General features: G+C 44.6%; 1 protein-coding gene across 3 annotated transcripts in view; it reads left to right on the forward strand.

The window, feature by feature from the left end:
- The first annotated feature begins 9,904 nt into the window (after positions 1 to 9,904).
- Positions 9,905 to 20,807, forward strand: part of KANSL1 (KAT8 regulatory NSL complex subunit 1) — an 83,149-nt gene continuing 72,246 nt past the window's right edge. For 2 of the 3 annotated variants that reach the window (XM_009287902.2, XM_009287903.2), the window contains exon 1: positions 9,905 to 11,285. In XM_009287902.2, coding sequence (XP_009286177.1) covers positions 9,982 to 11,285 — 1,304 coding nt within the window. In that variant the 5' untranslated portion in view covers positions 9,905 to 9,981. The remainder of the gene's footprint in view (positions 11,286 to 20,807) is intronic. The other variant, XM_009287904.2, reaches the window with a different exon arrangement.

Below are 20,807 nucleotides of genomic sequence, written 5' to 3' on the forward strand. Positions count from 1 at the left end.
ACTTTCACCGGTGTCTGCGTGCGGGAGCCGTGGATGTGTCACGGTGTGCTTTCCCCTTCTCTGGGGGTATACAATAGCGTAATTTTTCATGTGGGTTTGAGCTTCTAAGCCGTTTTCCTGTATTTACTTTCCGGCTGCTTATTTTTATTTCTTTTATTTTTTATTTTTATTTTTTTTTTCGAACTGGCCCTGCCGATCCGGAATTATTTTTCTCAAAACAAGCTGGAAGAGCACGGCTATCCTGAAATGCTTTCCGTGATCGGTATGTGTTTCCGGCTGCTTATTTTTATTTCTTTTATTTTTTATTTTTATTTTTTTTTTCGAACTGGCCCTGCTGATCCGGAATTATTTTTCTCAAAACAAGCTGGAAGAGCACGGCTATCCTGAAATGCTTTCCGTGATCGGTATGTGTGTTTACTTCCATCACGGGATTAGCATCTTCCAGTGCTTGATTACAGAGAAATTTGCCTCCTTTTCGGGTATAAACGAGGGTCGTGTAAAAGGAAAAATACAGCGGCCAAATTTACTGGAAACTAGTCTTATTTTCTGCAAAAAAAAGGCAGACCCTCCTTACAAACCGAGGTGTCATCTCTCCGCTCGTTAAATTTGGGTACAGGTGGATCAAAACGCAGGCATTATATAGATTATATTGCCTGTTACGTAAAATGCACTCGAATGACAAACTGTAGTTTTCCATGAAACCGGTCAGGATATGGGAGGAACTGCAGGTTTTTATTTGTTTTGACTGACCATTATATTTTGAACTGGTTTGGGCCATGTCTGTGTTCGCGGTTACATCATGTCATGTGTTGTGTACAGTGTCATTTGTCCCTCTAAAAATAAGGCGAGGTAAAAGCCTGTTTCTCCGAGGTGGGAAAGTAGGAGAGTACTTTCAGCCGTGGTACGGTCCCGCTGACGACAGGGGTACAAAACACTTTGGGGGGGCAGTTAAGGTGTTATGTGTCTCTGTGTGCGTGTGACGAAACCTCCGCCGTAGTTATGGATCCAGGGATCTGTTTGTATGTAAGCGTTTTCTCTTCAAAACCATATTTGTCCTTTTTATAGCCTTTGTTTTCATGGAGGAACCTCCGATGCTCTTCCCCTGCTTTAGCGTAGTCCTCTTGAATTTTCATCCTGGCACGGGAACGGTGCGGGTAGCAACGCCGTTCAATCTGATGATATTATTTCTTTAACTGAGAAGTCAGCAGCCTTTTAGATCAGCGAAGGGGGAGGTGAAGCGGAGTCGACCCCGGGGGCTGTAAAGGCGAAGCCGGGGAAACCCCGCCCCCGCCGATGGGACCAGGATCCCGGGCAGCTCGCTTTTGCTTCCCGAGGTGTCCGTTGTCGGCCACCGTCGGAGACAAGATATGGGCGGCATGTTTTTTGGCGCGGGAGGGATGGGTATGGTTTTTTTTTTGTAGCCACACTGCCAAGGTAGCACAGCTGTGCAGGGCTTAATGGATTGATACGCTGCAGGAGCAGTTAATTGTGGAACTTGGTTGTGATACTGTTATAGCTGATTTGTAATGATTTAGCAATGAGGATGACTTGTGTTCCCTCTTCAGAGGTGATAAAGCAGCAGATGACCAGGCAGATGTGGCTGGGGGTTTTTTTTTTGCCCCCCCCCCCCCCCCCCCCTCCCCCCCGGCCTTTTTCCTTTTATTTTTTTTAATGCTGTATTTGAGTCTCATTTGCTCTCAGAGATCATCCGGTAACTGGAGAACTGGTGAAATTCTGACATCACGCAAGTCGGGGGTGAAAACCGAGCAGTTCTTTGACCAAAGTCACTTCCTTTTGCCCTGTTTATAACTGTGTTTTTGTGAATGCAACTGCCATTATCTAATGAACACTCTGAACAAAGGCTGTCTCTGGAGTTTCAGCACTCCACCCTTTTTCTGCTCAGGCGGCGAGTGGTGCGTATCCTTAGGAACCTCAAAAGACTTTTCCAGGGAGGATAAGACTTAACGTATAGCAAAGTAAAGATAAGGCCTGAGGAATTCTTAGGTCCTACCGAGGCAGGGAAAGGGTAAAGCTTGGGGAGGGGGAGCAGGGGCGAGCAGCACATGTTTTGATTTGTGGGCCTCCCCCCACCCCCACAACCCCTTTCCATATAATTTTCCTTTCCTGGAAAATTACATTTTTCTGGAACTATTTTTTGAGAGTAGGTCAGTGATGCTTCTGCCCATCCCCATTTAACAGCACCTGATTTTGCATGTTTTTGTTTGTTTTTTACTGGACTGTGAGGGGAAACAGTTGGGCCAACTTATGCCTAAATGGGAATTTAATTCAGTGTAAGTGTCTCAGGTGGATCACATACCGATTAGACCAAATAATATTTAAGTTCTGCATGCATGCCTCTGTTCAAGGTGTTTATCGTTTCATTAAAAAGAGCCTCTTAGCATTTGGGCAGTCAGCATGGCAGGTGATCTGAGAAGCACTGTTTCTGTTGCAGCGGTTTATAAATACCGTGTCCCTGCTCAGAACTTCCAGGAATACAATGTCTCTCTGGAATGAAAAGCAGCAAAGGCTCGAGCACGCCGCTTGGGTTGAGAATCCTTCCCAGCCTTGTAAATAGCAGTTTAGCTGCGTCTTCAAGGATGCAGTTTTCTGTAACAAATCGTTTAAATTGGAATAAAGGCTTTCTCTTTTTCTCAGCTGGGCAAGGAGTTGTCATACTCAAATCGGCAAGAGTCCTGGTGATGCAGGACTTGAGTAAACATAATTCCACTGAACCCTGTGCGTGTCCTCTTTGGCCTGAGTTCAGACCCCTGTTTCTGGAAGAGGACAGCTGGGATAACGTCCTGTTCAGGTTTCAGAGAAAGTTAGAAAATAAGTGTGTATCTCCCCCTGCCATGAACCGCTGTTAGCAGATGACTGCCAAAGTTTAACTCGGTTTAGAGAATGAGACAAACAGCGAAACGGGATATGCTAATAGGCACGAAGACTTAATTCTGGAGGATAGAGTTTTGACAGCACAGTATCTGAATTTAATGATGAAACTGTGCTGTTTATCTAATGATATGAAAAATCGCATCTGAAGAGAGGAAATGGGAGTAGCTGTCAGCCTGAACAGGCCGCATCTTCATCTGTTCCTTAATCTCTTGCTGCAAACTTATTCTTTGCAGATTTGGTGGAAAGACAAGTGTTTTAAAAAAAAAAAAACAAACAACGAGCTATTTTTAAAAAAAGTTTAATTGAAATATATACTTCTGTATCGGGAGCTGCTTCGGGCCTCAGAGACATTAGCAGAAGATGGTCCTTAAAGATTTCTCATTTTCAGCTCTACCACAGGTTAGGAGTCCTCTCTGAAATCTTTGTAACTTCGTGTTGAGGTCTGCAGCGACAGAGGATGGTTTCCATGAAGTTGTCTTACGCTAAATGAGAAACAGCAAACTGAGTTCACGGTGTAATTATGGCCCATAAAAAGGAACCTGTGATGTGTGATTGAACATCACTTTCTATTAAACGAGTATCTCTGTTCTGGAGTTCGTGTCATCTTGTTTTTAGTTGCTGCCAGGGCGGTCTTTGTGGATTGTTCTCTCTCCTGTGAGATCCGAGGAGCAATAAAAGCTGAGATCTGCAGTTAGCTGAGCATACGCGTCCTGGAGATCTGTGTTATGAACTCCATTCAAAATAAGGTATTTAAACTCGGCTGGAGACGAGTCTACCAGATTGGGCAAGGATCTAGTGATGGGAGACACTTAATTCTGCTCCTCTCTGTTCTGTTATTTCCTCTTGAGGATGTGGCCAGTTAACGCAAGGCACTCTAAAAGGCTTTCTGAGGTGACAGTCTATGCCTTGTTTTAAAATATGAAGTATTAAGGTGGTGCCATTTACGGGGCGGGGGAGTTTAACAGTTTTGGTAACAATCATATGTTTTTGAGCAAAGGTTGGTATGACTGCACCTAGTGAATGGAAACGTGTCTTTAAAATTAAAAGGCAATTCTGTTTTTTGTTTAACTTGCTCCCTGAGTCCCGAGTTCAGGTTTTCATATTTCCTGGGCAACTTGCCCAGATTATGCGAAAGAAAAACAAAATCTCTCTGATACCGGATGGGGGGAGACCCGGATTTCACAATTAAAACTTTTTTTTTTTTTTTGTCTCTGTCAGACTGCTTCTTTGTGCACATGTCCCATTATTGTTTTTTAAACCACATTTCTTTTTATTTGACTGCAAACAACAACTTTGTTCTGAAGAAAGACTTAACAGCAATGGCTATTTTTATCTCCAGCCACTTAATTTTCCAGGTGAAGGCATTCTTGCTTGTAATTATTTAACTTTCCAGACTTTTGACTGGGGAGATGACAGTTAATCTTGCTTTGTGGCTTTTGTTTTCCTTTCTGACATAATATTGATAAAACCTTCTCTACCTCAGATTATGCAATTGATTTGGTTTATTTATATCCAATGAGAATTCACAGGCATAAGAGAAAATTGTTCTTGAAGAAGGAGGCCTCGCGTTGCTGTTTAGAGTTGGCCAAAAGACCTTGCCACTCGTGTGGACCAGCAAGTGGAAACAGCAGCTTTTATTTTAATCTTGAGGGCTTCTGCTTGGAAACAAAGGCTATAAAAGTGGAGCTCAGTAATATCTTTCTTACTTGTTCCAGTGCATAAGTACCGTTCTCTGGGATGTTCTTAATATTAAAATTCTTATTTTTCCCAGAGAGATTAGGTGCGAGTCTGTAGTGTTAATACATGTGGAAGGTACTCGTGTATATATTTTAAAAATCTGTGGTTCTTATGTATGTTCTTAACCTTTTTTTAATTAATATTTAAAAAAAAAAAAGCCTGTTTCCCAAATGTAGGCTGTTATAAGCATACAGTCTGCCAAACTGCACGATAGCTGGCTTATCAATAAGTTTATCGTCCTGTACTTGCCTGTCACGTTTCCTTAATTAAAGCTTTGAGAGTTACTGCTCATGTAAATCTCTTTCTAAATTGGTAAACATCTGTCTTACAACTATAAAATGTTGAAAGGTGATAACAAAAGGCATGTAGAGGATCTGTTATGCATAATAGGTATAACTTTTGGTAGATGTACGTTTTTGATGTGGAAAATATTTCTAGGGCTCAGGGTGTTAGCTTGTGCGTTGAGTACCTGCATTTTAAATTACTTTGCTGAGGTTAGAAGCACAGATGATGTATTTCAGTTGCAAAATGAAGTGTATATGGATTTTGTTCTAGCAAGTTTGGGTTTGTTTAGGGTTTGGGTTTTTTTTTTCTGAAAGACATTTGTAACCACACAAATTCAAGAGTTGGCTGCACTCTTGATTCATAGTGGGGGAGGAGAGGGGAAGCGGGAATTGGTATAATATTCACTTCCTTCAGGGTAGCTTTGCCTTTACTGCTTCGAATTCAAGAGCACCTTCGTGTCCGTATCCTCTGCAAAACCTGTGTGTTGGGTAGGACAGAGCTTTGGAGGTGAAGGAGTTTGCGGGTGGTCGCGTAGTCAGCTGGGGGGAGGCTTGCATCTAACACAGAGGTTATTTGTCCTTTACGTGCGTGTTGAACTTAAGTCCACGTGGTCACCCGTAACCTCTTCTGTCTTCATTTCTCATGCAAGTTGTAGGAAAAGGGGAATGCACCCAGGTGGGTTTGGGCGAGTGCCTTGTGGGAGGAGATCTGGGGAAGTAAGGAGGCCTCGCAGCAACTATAAAGAGCAGTCCCAGTGTGGTTTGGCACGTGATGAAACTAGGCAGGAGGTGCAGGAATTTGGATGTAATGTCAGGGGTTTAAACTGTAATTCAGGGAATACAAATACACAAGGTAGATGTGTGTGTCACCAAAGGGAGTGAAGGCAGAGGTAATGCAGCCAGGTGGGTGCAGGGCTTGGCGGCATGAGAAGGGTGGCCGTGGGGGGAGGACTCGTGTCTGTGAGGAGACCTGCTGGTGGGAGGGCATGGAGAGCCCTTCAGGAGAGAAACTGGAATGAGTGTTTAAGATGGGTGGGCAAAGGAGAGGCTATTGATACTTACTGTGTCCAGGACTCAGAACTCCCCTGATCTTCTCGTGAACCTCACGGCAAGCACAGGTGCCCGGTTTCTCCCCCTGAAACATGACACAAAGATTTCAGGGAGCAAAAACTTTCCGTGTTCATTTTGGGCTTATTTTCTGAGGTGTTGCACAAAATCATGTGCTTAGAAACCCAGTTCTCCTTTCAAAGTCTGGTTGTAAAATTGGGTTTTAAAAGCAGATGGTCTTGAATAAGTCAGCATGCTGAAGGATTGTTTTCAGGGGTGTCATGACCCGATAGCTGCTCCAGGGTATAGTGTGACTGGGCGTATTCCTCGTGCCTCTTCTAACATCCCATCGTTGCCTCAACCTTATTCCCACTCTTCCCTCTGCTCTGTGTTTAGAAAGTGGTAAGAGTTTGAATGTTGGTGGGTGTAGTTGATGTAGAATTGTGGGTGAAGCCACCTGACTAGGCCTGGTGACTTTCCTCCCTCGGTGGCCTTGCATGCACTCCTCGGGAAGATGGGCGAGTTACGATTACCCTGTTTTTATCTGCTCACTAGAGCCTTTCATCTTTCCTCTGTTAATTAATGCTAACTGCTCTGGCAGTGCTCTAGTTTTAAAGTGAAAATCAAGAACGTGCTTGTGGATTTTGAGTATTATATTAAGACACGTTGTAAACGCTGTGTTGGCCTTCTAGAAGAAACTTCTTTTGGATCTTCCCAAGTGAAGTCTAGCACGAGGTGTCGTGCCGTGGGTGTTGAAGGCAGGGCTGGAGCTTGTACGGCAGCACGCACGCTGTGGCAGTGGAACTGGAGCGGTAATCCAGTTACTCTGACAGTTCTCTACCAGCAGGACTTCAGCGACGGGAGAAGCCTCTTGGTCACACGCTTGTCAACTCAAGTGCTGGAAGTTGTAGACTCTTTGTGGAGAAACACCAAAAAAAGGGGCCTGTGGGTGCTCACATCAATCTACTAATATTGATGAGTGATAGCAGTTTGGGTAGAACTTGCCAGCATGGTTTGAGTCCCAGAGGCAGACACAAGATTCAGGATAATTTTTGGAATTACTGTCAAAATTCTCAGAACGCTCTGAAAGTTCCTCAGACTGCGTGCATGTGAATGACCTCTCCTTTTCTTTATTCCTCCTTCCTGTGGTCACCTCAGAGAGATGCCTTACCACCCTCTCCCCTCCAATTCCCTGTTAAGAGGAAATTAACTGATAAGTGTAACATGGCTTTAATAACAACCAAAACTTAGAAACAGAGGGGAGGGAACATGCTTACAAATGTTCCTTAATGTTTTTTTCCAGGGGTTGTTCTTAAGAGTAGAGATCTAATTCAGTGTTAGAAAAACCAGTGCTGTCTAGCATGCAGATAGTCTATAAGGACCTAAATAAAATAAAAAAAAATACGCTCAATAACTTTTGGAGGTCTTCTTTAAGCTACTAGAACAAAGCCTTATTCTTAAGGGAGGCTTTCCAGGCTTCCAAAGTATTTTAAATGCTGTCCACCCAACTAAAAGTGAAGCCAAGGAGGGTTGCAGTAGCTTAGTAGGAGGATTTTCTTTTTAAAGTGAGTTTGCTAACCCGGAGGAAAAGGCAGTATGAAAGTTTCGCTTCTGTTTTCTACTTCTGTTAATTTAACTAAAGTTGACGACCTACAAATTTACTCTAAAATACTCTTCAGCCTAGGTAAACTCCTACATGGCTGCAGGGCAGTGCAAATATGTCCATAAAGAATCATTGCATTCGGCACCAAGTGCAGGTTCTCCTGCTCTTTTGCAGTATGGGTATTTCCTAAGCTGCTCTCGATACCTTGCAATGCTGTGGTGATAATTGTGGTGAAGAGCACTGATCCAGGAGTCTTCCTTTGGAAGAGAGACCAGCGTGTTTCTGCAGAACTGAGAGCGCCCGTTAGGAACAGCCATTCCAAGTGTACGTGTCTCTGTAGTGAAGGTCTTGGTAGGAGGCTGGAGGGGGGGGAAGTCCTTTACTCTGGCAGTCTTCCTCCCTCCTCTCCCAAGGGCGTCTTAGCTACAAGTGGAAAGTTCCCTGCAAGTTCCCTTTTTTTCTTTCCTCCCTGAATAGTCATGTTCAATCTTTATGGACCCAAATGGTGACTAAAAGCCATTTTCAGTGAGCGCGCAGTAAATTTTTAGGCAAGCGGTACCCTTTTTTCAGTAAGGACAAGGTATAGTTGATTACAAAATATGCCAGGTTCTGTCAACAGGGGACTTCTGAAGTCTGAAGCCACCTCTAGTGTCTCTGTACTTCTGTTAAGAGCTTCGATATTTTTTTTTTATCAGTCCCTCTGTGAGTGTATCCGTTCTTCCTTGCCTTCTTCCTCTGTGTCGCCTAACTGGGTTTGTCGAGAGAGTTAGTTAGTGAGACTGCAGATGGTCTGAACCGTAGACCCGGTGAGGGACCTGCCAGTTGGCCAACGTTACACGCTCATTGGAAACCAAACACAGCAAATAACTTTGAGCTTGTCCTGTGGGCCTTCCCTCCGTGGGAATGTGGATTTGTTTCTCTAACTCATCTCTGACTTCTCACAAAACTTCAGTTTTAGTACTTAGTGTTTTTCAGCCCTAATGTCTGTCTGTGGGGTCCCTGTTATGGGGAAGCACCTGGTGTGACGCTGGGGAGCAACTGTGGTGCAGCTGAATGAGGCTAGAAACAAAACTGGCTGTTAAATTTTGCTCATTCAACGTATTCAAACTTCAGATAGTCCTCACTTTTCCTGTAAAGTGGTATATTAATTTTGTCATTGGGATGCGTTAATGAACAGCTACAACAAGCTTATGCAAATTTATGTGAAATTAGAGGATTGGCATATCAGGCAAGAGATCAGGGCAACTTCTTATTATTAAATTGACATTGAAATAGCTTATGAAGGTGCTAGATAAATTTTGCAGCAAAAGGAAGGTAACTGTTGCACTGTTAGCACAGCCTGTGCTGTGGGTTATGTGAATGCAGTTAAAAAAAAAGAAAAGACAAAACGCTGACACTTTTAGTGGTAAAGAAAGTAGGTAAGTGACCAGAAACGTGAAGATGATGGAGGGGAAAAGGTTGTAGTATACATGAATGAAAGGTCTTTGGTTATTTCTCTTAACTTGTTTGATCTAGTTGAGTTAAGCCATGGCTTGCTATTGCAGTCAGAGCGTAGAACTGCTCTGTCATGGTGTGCATGTGGGTTAATCTTTATCCATGTTCTTGAAAGAGAAATGGGAATTGCTAACACTGGAAATCACCTGGCTTATTCAGAAATGTACTTCTGGGAAAGTAGGTTTCATATACGCCAGGGAAATGACTTTCTTCAAATCCAAGGCTTCCAGGGAAGCGGCAGGGTTGTCAGTGGGTGTGAGGTGGTGGGGTTTCTTCAGCCACTGGGAGTTTAAGCATATGGAGATTTGTTCCCCTCAAGCCCTGTCTCTGTTACATGTTATAGCTCTATTGTGTCATTTTTAACACACCTGAGCTGGCAGTAGAAGCAGTGAAAACTCTTATAGATGTAGCTGAAGGATTTTTATAGATGAAGTTGAGCTGGTGGCGTTGTGGAATGGGTGTAACCAGGGCCAGACCTTTCATGAAGGCCTGGAAGGATGCTGGTGTGCTCGGTGGATGGACTGAAAGATGAGGATAGTAGTTACGGGCAGGCACTAGCTCTGGGAGATCCTGAAGACCGGCTTGCATGTTGCTCCTTCTGTTTTTAGCTGCCTGGTGCCCACATGGCTCCACTGAGCACAGGGCTGGTGGTCACAGAGGGAGGATGCTGTGCTGAACATGGAGCTTGTGTGGCTTTACCAAGAGCGTTGGGTCGATAAGTCTCACTGCTGTTGTCTGTCTTGTTTGTTTTATTTGCTATAAGTGCAATGCCTAACTTGCTCTTTTTTTATTTTCTATAAGTGCAATGCCTAACTTGCTCTTTTCCCTTCCCTTCTTGTAGGCTGTCCTCGGGAGAGGCAGTGGGAGGCAGTGGAGCTGGCCTCGGCACCGGGAGAGGCTGGACTTCCCGTCTCTCTGTGCTGAATGGCTGCGATGGCGCCCGCTCTCACTGACGCAGCAGCTGAAGCTCACCACATCCGATTCAAGCTGGCTCCCCCGTCCTCCACCTTGTCGCCTGGCAGTGCCGAGAGCAACGGCAACGCCAACAACATCCTCCTGGCTGCCAACGGCACCAAAAGGAAAGCCATTGCTCCGGAGGATCCCAGTTTAGATTTCCGAAACAACCCTACGAAGGAAGAGCTGGGCAAGCTGCAGCCGCTAGTGGCCTCTTATCTCTGCTCGGATGTAACATCTGTTTCTTCAAAAGAGCCTCTGAAGCTGCAAGGAGTCTTCAACAAGCAGACAGTCCTTAAATCTCACTCTCTCTTATCTCAGTCCTTCTTGAAAACAAGTGATCTGTTGGGGAGGCAACCAGTGTTGGAATTCACTTTGGAGAATCTAAAAACAATGAGTACTAACAGCCAGCCACCTCTCCCGCAAGCGCCTGTAAATGGCTTGGCCAAGAAATTGGCCAAAAGTACCAATTCAGACCATGAAAACTCTAGTTCTCTGAATGGTGGGAAGTGCGCTCCTCCTTCTGCTGCCCTCCAGGGTGTTGACTATAATGCAGGAGGTTCTGAATTGGGGGACTTGAAGACCGGGTTGACCAATTGCACTCTTCCACATAGAAGCCTTGATGCAGAGCACACAACTCCATTTAGCAATAATAGCACTGCAAACAAATCTTCCCTTAATTCCACGGAGCAACAGCGGGTGCTCGAGGGTGGCAGCGGAGAGACTAGGTTGCCCGGTGTTGCTAGTCATTCTGACTTTGGGAGCAGTAAGTTGGAGGAGCAGAAACCTTCTCTGTTGGTCGGTCACCACAGTGCTCTCGACTCCGAGATGAGGACGAGGGCATTGCTGCGACGGCAGGCAGACATTGAGAACCGTGCCCGCAGGCTGCAGAAACGCTTGCAGGTGGTGCAGGCAAAGCAGGTGGAGAGACACATCCAGCAGCAGTTGGGTGGCTTCTTGGAGAAAACTCTGAGCAAGCTTCCAACTTTGGACCCCCTGAGGCATCGGAGCCAGCTGATGTTGACCAGGAAAGCAGAAGCAGCCTTGAGGAAAGCTGCGAGTGAGACAGTTACTTCAGAAGGCCTAAGCAGCTTCTTGAAGAGTGATTCAATATCAGAAGAACTGGAGAGATTCACGGCCAGTGGTATGGCCAACTTGAGATCCAGCGAACAAGCGTTTGACTCGGATGTCACTGACAGCAGCTCGGGAGGAGAGTCTGATGTTGAAGAAGAGGAACTGACCAAAGCAGACCCAGAACAACCCCACGTACCGCTGTAAGTAGCAGTCATGCTTTGCTTACCTCTGATGGGGGGAGAGCGAGCTGAAAGGTGGCAGATGGAAAATCTGGATTTTGTAGGAACACTTTTCTCTTTTGATGGGCTTAGATCAAAGAAGTAGTTGTTAAAACTAGTGTGGTGTGATTTGCAGCACACTTCATAGTTCAGGCAGCACATGCAACGTTGAAGATAAAATTCTTCATGCGTACGGTAGTCGTTGGTGTGCTTGTGGAGCAGCAAGTCCTGGAAATACTGGCTGGCTGGAGCAGTGCAAGCATGCTGCAGATACAAACCTGAAATACTATAAACGGTTCTCTCCATGATGTGTTGGACCTGTCCCCTGGAATGAAATGTTTGCATTTTACAATGGGAATCTTTGTTGTAAACAAGTTATGTAGAATAAGGCCAGTCTGAATCTTTGTAGCTGACAGCATACTTGTGACTGGGGAATTTTTTTTAATTTTTTTTTGTTAAATGAAATGCCTGGGAAAAAAAAAAAACCCTCTGAAAGGATTTCGTCCAAGTGCCAGTGGAAGTGTGAAGTGAGCGTGTTCTCTTGCATTTCTGGGAAATAATTGTTGGGAATTTTCTTCTTGTCTGTGAGTTGCAATTAATGATGGCAACAGCTTCATAATTATGTTGTTAACTAGATGCTGTTCGTGTAAGTGTTAGGTGTCAGTTTGTGCGGGGAGGAGGAAGATCCTCATCAAGGGAAAAGGTCTTGAGACAGGTCAAGGAAGAAGGGAAATTTTTCTTCCCAAGACAAGCATTTTCCCTAGGAGTGCATATCACAGTATTTTGAGCAGATCTCTTAAAAGGCCATATTCTGTGTCTAGTCTGTGTAAAATCTTGCTTGCATCAGTAGATGATCTCTTCCACCCTGATGGACCTATTGAACTTAAACCTCAGTCTGTGAAGTATAGCTACAGTCGACAAAAAGCTCCCTGCAGCAGTCACAGGGGTCCTGTTTGGAATGCGGACGGCTTTCCGATCAAGGCTGGAAATAGTCACCAGGACTTTGCATACCTGCGCTATTCTGGGTTTGTTCAGACCTCTGCGGAGAAATAACTGAACGTATTTTGATACCTGTTGTCCAAAGTAATGTTAATGGCTGGTCGAGTACTGCGTGACACAAATTTTACTGAACTAGGTAGGTGGACGTGAACAGTGTGTGTACTTGGTAACTTCAACATCCTCCAAAAACAGGCTCATATGGATGAGTGGTGATAAACAGATGTCGTAGCTCTTGACTATTAAATTCCAGCTAAATGTGACATCATGTTTTGAGATGTTAGCATAGGATGAATTTCTGTATGTGAAGTCTTAAACGTGGCATGAGTTCGGCTTTCTCCCAGTGTAAAGCTAGTAGCTGAGCTTGTGATCCCTGCTGGCTGGACATAAAGGTGTTCTTGTGCTGTTAGAGAAGAGAGTTTAATAACTTTATTCCTGTTTTATAATGTCCACAAGCCTACTGTTGGGATTAGTAGTAAAACTGCATCTGTAAGTATTGTAGTTGTTATTAGAGGAGACATTTGATTAAAATTCTGTCCAAAGTAATACTAAATTTCCCATATTGTGGGTTTCATAGATTCACGTGTTGTCTAGCAAAGTGAAATTGCTTTGCCACTCATCTTAATCCCAAGAGGAAGTGCGGTATTCAGAGACGTGATGCGTGAAATTCTTTGCTGACTTTTCTGCCCTTTGTGTTAGTCATGCCTTTACATTCTCCAACCTCCTGAGTACTCTTAAAAAGCCAAAGATTTTAAAACTAATAAAAAGAACGATCCTTCTATTGTCTGTAGGTTCAGAAGCTGGTGTGTATGCACGCTGGCATCTAGGCCAGGCCCACCAAACGTAGTTAAAAGTTTATGCCTGTGGGTATTTAGTAATTAGTCTTCCCAGCATTGACTGTCCTGTTGGCATGAGTGCTTTGACATTGGGTCTCACGAGCTCTGGCATTACTGAAGTTGAGGCTGAATGCACATTTGTGCTTGTTAGCCAAACTCCTGAAGTCAACCTTAAGAGCTGGTACATGCATCCGAGTGCTTCTAAATATCATTCTTTTCAAAGTAGTGCTAAGAGACAGGAAGGGGAAGAGCTGACTTTTCCAGTGGGAAGCCGCCTTGGGCCAGCTTATTGTACAGAACCATTGTTTTATGTTTGTGTGAGCACAGAAAAGCGAAGGCTTTTTGCAGGGTTGCTCAAGTATGGCTGGGTTTTGCAGCTTGCTGAATTTACTTATTAGAGGGAAGACTTTTACCCTGATTATTTTAATTTCGGTAGTGAGACGGAATATCTTGATGACTGTAAAAACTTCTGCCTCATCCCTCAATCAGCATCCCTTGGCTATGTATTGTTCCTGGGTGCCCCTGCCTTCCCCCAGGAAAATGCTTCCTTTCTTCTAGATCTTTAATGAGAGTTATGCTACAAACGCTGTGTCTTGTAGCTTGCTTGCAGTAAGTGGCCATGTCACTGACTGCCTCTGGGATTCAAGTAGAAGCATGCAAAAGAAGCAAAGCATGTTTACATCATGCTTAGATAAGAGCTGACCTTTGAGTTTTTCTGGCATGGTGGCATTCCAGAATCAGTATCTGGTCAAGGACAGACTTCGAAGCATTTGTACTGTTCTGGCCCGCCTGATCTTGGCTATCTATAGCCAAGCGGCATCTCCCTGAGGAATTGCATCTTTCCAGTAGCGTTAGGGATCTATCAGAACTTGGTAGGTCCTTTTAAAGCACTCGTGGACCTGCTGCCCAGGTAGGTGCTGTCATTCAGGTGCATAACCAGGCCATCATGTAATGCATAAACAAAGCAGGGAGGTATTTGTTACACCTTTGTTGGGAAGCCCTGCCAGCTATGGGCTTGGTTTAACAAGGCGCTCTTGCTTCTTATGCAGCTGACGGAGAAAGACAGTGCATGCAGACAGGGTTGGTTCATGATGCATACTTAGGTTTACGTGGATCAAGGACCACCACGTTGCATTTCATTTGCTCTCAGATTAATAATATACAACTCTTTGCTTCACAGCTAAGATCCTTTTAAGTGTCGCTTCAAAAGCGTGTGCGGTGGTAGAGTTAGGAGCTGGAGAAGCTTTGCCTTCTGCTTGGTGGTGACGAAGGCAGGTTGGAGCCTCCTCTGTAGAGAATCGTACTGAACTTCTTCGGCTGGGTGTGACCGTAGGCAGCAGCCGTCTGCGACTGCGAAACCTGTGCTACTTTGAAAGAGCCCAAATGCTGTTGTCAGCGTGGTAGGATCAGGAACTGCTGTTTGTGAAAGGTCGCTCGGAGCAGGGCATGCGAATTCCTCCCAGTGCTGGAGGGCTGCTGGCTGGGCTCTGGCTTATGTGGCCAAGCGATGGTTTAGCAAGTAATCAAAGTCCTCGTGTTTCTGTGGCCCTGTACTAATATGTATATAAGTGGGAAATACTTCATGTGGCTCACGCATATCCATAATAGGTGCTTTTCTCAGACTGGTTGGTTCCCTTGGTTGTCTTGCATTTGGCTGTAGACTAGTTTCATCAGAATTTGTCAATTCTTTTTGTCTGATTAGTTACCCGTGTTGAGCAGCAACGTAGTCATTAGCTGGTGAGTGGTATGTGATTTAGTCTCTGCAATCCCCAGCTTCAGTCTATGTTCCATGGAAAAAAATTCTGAAAAGATAGTGAAGACAAATAGTTAATTGGAACTTACCTTTCAGTTCAGGTTTCTTATCTGGAAAGTCACTGTTCTGATGGCAGTTACATCAAGCTGCTGAGAGTGAACTGAAGTTCCTAGTGTCTAACTTCTCACACCACCTTTTACGAGGGTCACACAGTACCTACAGCGTGTTCAGTTGTGGTTGTTACGATGCCTATGGCCATGATGCTTAAGCACACTTTAATTATCCCCATTTACTGGTGGGAAATCCGAGCACCTTCTGCACTTTGGTGTTGCAGTGAATCATTTCACAGCCTTGGAGCTGTGCGTTGACTCCTCCCAGTGCTGTGTCACATCGAGCTGCCTGGATTTCAGAATTGCTGGACTTGGAGTAGTAATGAAGATTTCTCACTAATACGTGCTTTTGTCAGCACTAATTTCAAAGTCCTGTGTTGGAGAGGGATGTGTGTGGCATTTGCGCCAGTGGTTGTTTGAGGGGTAGTTGCAGTTGGTGCATCAGTTGGCTGAGAAATAGGATTCAGAAATTCTGATTTTTCTCCGTTGATTATATTTTTCAAGCGAGAGCAGGATAAGGAAGCCTGTATCTCAAGGGCTATTAAATAGTGTTTCTCAAATCTGTGACTTCATGGAGCTGTAATTCAGATGGCAAATCCCACGCTGTGGGGGCTAAGGAAGCTTTTCCTACTGGTCACAAACACGTTTCACTAACTCTGATTTATGCAGAGCAATCTTAAAAGTTTGTCTCTACTCTTTATGACTTTTTCAGTTACCTGCTTGGCTTTTTGTGGTGTTTTTCTTGGTTTTGACTTCTAGCTGTGATTGTAGGTACTAACTACAGCGCAGTGCCTGACCTTCTAGTTTTCAGCTATTTATGAAAACTTGTATGTGTCATACCTGAATTGGTTGTAATCCACATGCTGCTCAGCAGCAATATGTTGGTCAAAAGGGATGTCCCTCAAGCGTCTTTCATTTGGGAAGAGAGAAAGAGAGCAAATCCTGAACGTGTTCTTGCTTTGCATTTGAAAGCAGAATAGCAGAGAGCTGTTCATTGTTCAAAAATGCTTAATCAGGTATCCAGAGTAAGTAGGACACTCTGCAAGTCCCTCTTGCTTTTAAGAAAAGAGGGCAAATGAGAACGCTGCTTGAGAAGGATCTTAAGAAAAACGAGTCAGTTATTTCTCCAAGAAATGTTGGTCGTAGTACACTTTTTAGAGATACAGTGGATGTCTAGTAAGTTGTTTCTGACTTTTATTCGAGCCTTGATCCTAATGCAGACCTTATTGGAGCATGGAGGGGAAGTTAGGTGTTTTCAGTGTAGGTACTCGCGTTGCCATCCACAGAACTCTGTTAAGGCAGTGTTGTTGGCTTTCATCCTAGAGGGAGTTTGATGCATTGGTTTAAATTACCTTTCCGGGCTGAAGTCACAGTTGTTTTGGGGGGAGCAGAAGGGAACCAGCACTCCGCGTGCGTGAAGAATAGCGGTGGAGTCAGGTGCTGTGGTGCAGGAGTGTTTGAATTTGGTATGTGTGGGGGGCTGAATGCAGACGAAGCATCTTTCTTGCAGATGCCTTTAGTGCTCTTGCAAGGTTTTGTGGTGTTCTGTTCGCAGTCAGATCTTATCTGCTTGTTTCTTGGGCTGTGGGGATGCGCTGGGCTGGTGTATGAAAGATAATGCAAAGGACTGGAAATGATTTGGTGTCTGGCACTACCAATAAACTACACTTTGTCTCTATAGCCCTTACTCAGCGGGGCAGCTACTAAGAATGGGCTCTAGTTTAGATTTTTTAGGACTTGTGGGTGACACTTTGGATAGGGTTGCGTAAATATTTACCTTGCTTTTCATTGGAAAAAGCCTGTCACAGCATCTGAAGCAGCAGAAGAAAATGTTTGTGAAGTTTGTGAATGTGAACTGGCATTAAAGACCTGGTGTGGTAACTCGTCTGCTTTCCTACAATCTCATGTGACACTGAAGTTAGTGTTTGAGCAAGGGAAAGGGGCCCCATTTAGAGCTGATCTCTAATATTGAAGTCTAATATACTGATGTGGGGGATGGGAAAAAGACTTTTGTATTGCATTACACCGGCATCCGTAAGCAGCTGCAGTTTAGAGCTGCGTTTTTATTCTTGCTAATACTGACACAAGATGAAAAGTGACTATATGGCTAAGATTAAAACTGGAGCAATGGCAAACGTGGGCTTCCTTAAAGAGATTGCAAAGGTGTACTTCACGGATGTGCTTTTCTTCCTGAAAGATTTTGGTTTTCATTATGCAGTAACATGGGCTCCCCCCCCCCGCTTTGTTCTCTCCTCCAGCAGTTATGTTCTGGTTGCACTAGCTCGGCAGCAGCGCTACGTTAGGCTTCCAGCTGGGGGAAAATGTTTTCCTTGCTAAACTGGCACTACCCCAACAGATTTTTCCACGGAGCGTGTTTTGGGCACACCCTGGATATGGTGCGTTTTGCAAGTGTCTCGTTTCAAAGGCTTGGAGGGCTGGGTGGCTTTGCTGGGCCATCCTCGGATAAAACGCTTTAGGTAGAAGAGAACTTAAAAAAATTGACTTAAGTTTTACTTGCTGGATTTCTGAATGAAAGCAAGGACTTAAAAATACAAATAGGTGAAGGCCTGTGTATTGACTAATAATTCAGCTGGGGAGTGGAAAGAGAAAATTGAATTGCAGTCTGTTGCAGTTGCCCTTCATGTGTCTGGAGCCTGATGGGAACTGGGGATGGTTCGATTCTCCACTGCGCTCGGAGTTCTGTCTAACATCCTCTGGTGGTTGCTCTCTGTATTTGAAAGACTTGCTGATGTGCTGGTTTTTGATGTAATGAAATGGTTTGCTTAAGTAACATCCAGCTCTTCTCCCCCCCCGCCCGACCTTCTCTGTGGTAAGGTTACTTTCTGGAATGCCTGCTCCAGCTTTGACCTCAGCACTGAACAAGCTATTTATGGGAAGGGTACCTGGCACGGGCGCGCCGAGTTAAGGATTTGGTTAATGGTGCCTGGGGTTTCTGTGTAGAACATGCTTTTTCATTAAATTGCATCACATCAGCAGTGAGGGGGATGATACTTTGGTGAAAGAGAATATTTAAAAGGGGACCGTCAGAGACTTGTGCTGTTGAGAGCTTAAATCCACCGGTTTTGTTACGATGGGGTGTCTCAAAAATTTTGCTGCTAATTGGTCGTGTTGAAGGCAGCTCTCTTCTTGTCTGCATCTCCCCAAAACCAGCCTCCGACTTTGTGCCAAAACACACTTGTTCCAGCAGTTGTCCATGGCTGGTGGTTGTACCCAAGCAGGGAGGTCATCACGGCGATGTATTTAAAGCTCTTCTGTTAGTTGTAAGCCGTCAGGTTAGTGAAGGTGAACAACTTGGCAGATGGCTGTTTTCTCCCTGGTGCTCATGTGCAACCATGATGTCTTAACTGCAAAACGAGATGTTCCCTGTGATAGTGGTGGCAGAGTTCGGCTGGCACATCTCGTGACGCTTCTGCTTCTGAAGCAGATTAATTTGTGCTGTCTTATGAATGAGCATAAGCATGCTCTTTCCAGAAGTGCTTAATTCTCAAAGATATTTAGCCCATTTTAAAGAGTTATGGCTCCCTTTATCTGTCCAATACGTGCATCCTTACTGGGTAAAATACATAATTTGAGTTGTCTCTCACTTTATGTAGTGGAACAGTCAGGGGGAGTGGGAGAAAAGGGGTAGTTTTTGACACAGATCTCGCTGCAGTTTCAGGTGTCTCCTTGCAGCACCGTACAGCACTGAGTTTGTCAGTTTTGAGTGTCGTTTCACTTCTTAAAAAGTGCCTCCCGATGGGGTGGATTTGTGAAATGTGACTTCATTTGGCTGCTTGCTTAATAAAATATTCAGTAACTTGTTAAAGCAATGCAAAAAAAACCCAACAACAACCCCCCCACACTATAATGGTGCCTTTTTTTTTTTTTGTTAGGCTCAAAACGTTTGGTCATCAAATTACTAAAAGAGGGAAATAAGGAGGATCAGGGTACTCCTTATGCAGCAGAGCTTTAGGCTTTTGTATTTGTCACATTTTAGCAGTTTCCATAGTAACACATAATGATGTTGTAAGAAATGTTGCAGGGATTTTATTTGTATAAGGGAGGACTTTAAAATATTAATGGAAGGCAATGTGAATCGGAGGGAAGTCTAACTGTATTTTCTGTTGGGAGCAGAAAAATTGATGCTAGGTAGAGGAAAGTGATTTGATGCATTGTCCGGAGTGAGCAGCCGTCTGTAGATTGAACTTGTCTTGGCCAGCAAACAGAAAATAAGAGAACTTCAGTCATCTTGGGAACGTTTGCCACAAAGTCTTTCCTCTCTGATACTACAGGTAAAGCTTTGGAAATATTCTGCTGTCACTTTTTCTCCAAGTCTAGGTAAAAAATACTTTATCTCAGAAGTACTTTTTGTCCCAGCCCATGTGCAGTTGAAGCTCATTTCCTTCTTTTATGATGCTTGATTAAATGTTCGGAGTCGTTACCCTGTTTGCATTCATGGGGGTCTCTGTAAGCTTAGTTGGGTTAAAAATTGGCTGTCTCCGTTTAGAAGCCTTTGTAGCAGAGTAGCTCGTACAGCTTTACAGGCAATCTGCATTTAGTGAATTCCCTGGTGGCTCCTGCTTAATGACCAATATTGAGCTTTTGCTGTTTCAGGGCTGGTGACATTACATTGCATTATCGAATCCAGTCCACTCTTGAGTAAGAAGCAAAGGGGTTTTATGTAGATGCAGTAGGTAGAAATCACAAAAAAATGGTTTCTTGGCGGAAAAAGATCGAGAGGAATGTTTGCGTGCACATATTTAAGCGGGTGTAAGTTTTGAGTTGTGGGTCGGCAGCCATCCACCTAGCCCTGTATTTCTGCCCAGTTAGGTGAACAGAGGCAGTGGAGGGCCGTAAAAGGCACTGCAGTTTTAGATGACTTTGCAATTAAATCACTTGTAGGAACCCGGCAAGAAATTCCTACCTTCCAGATTAGCTTAAACATCAGTTCGCGAATGTCTTACTTCCGTGTATCTTATCTGTCGTTTTCTGTTATCAAGTTAGATATTTAATCTTTCTATTATCAAGTTAGGTATTAAGTCTTCTGAGCTTCTGGCCTTGCCCCGATAGCTTGTGACTGGGAAGCTGCCGTGAGCCTGTCCCTGCGATGGTTAGTGCCCTCTGGATGCAGCTGACTGCTGGCCGGAGGTTACAAACGGTTCCTTGCCAGGCTCTGCACGGCTGCTTTCTGATTTTTCTCTGTCGTCATTGCAAAGCTTGGGCGTAGTGACAGCCGGTTCTGCCCTGTCCTTGTCTTCCGTCTGCATCAGAAGCTGTCTAGTAGTTAACGTGTTTCTTCTGCCCATTTAACTTTGGAGGGGACGCCTCCTTTTAATGCAGCAGCACGCAGTCCTGGTTCGTTCCTGGGCCTCTGGATGTTGCAAACGTGGCTGCTCCTTCTCCTCCACGCACTCTGTGCTTGCAGGCACTGGGTGATGAGTGGCTTCACGCGGAGGGGCTGTGTGTGCCTGTGGAAGTTGGTTCTCACTATGTTATGCCGAGTAAAGGTACATTGCGTTGCAGAAGAGATATCAAATCATAAATAAATGCAGTGCTTTGCACCCTGGCTTTTTTTTTTAACTTCCTTCTGCATTCTAGGTGGCAAAAGCACTGTGTGCTGCTGTCACCCGCAGTGACTGGCCTTAAAAGTGCCTGAGAAGGATGTTAATGTGTTCAGAGGTGGGTGCGGCAGCCGCTGGTGGCCTGTGCATGCCTTGTGTACTTTTCCTGCACCCTCTTAAGAAGGTATGGCGCAACGGCTCTGCAGCTGGGGCACGATGCTGCTTGTTCACCTGCAGTCTCTCTGCCC

This window comes from Aptenodytes forsteri, unplaced genomic scaffold, assembly GCF_000699145.1.
Source record: "Aptenodytes forsteri isolate BGI_AS27 unplaced genomic scaffold, ASM69914v1 Scaffold249, whole genome shotgun sequence".
In the NCBI taxonomy this organism is placed as follows: domain Eukaryota; kingdom Metazoa; phylum Chordata; class Aves; order Sphenisciformes; family Spheniscidae; genus Aptenodytes; species Aptenodytes forsteri.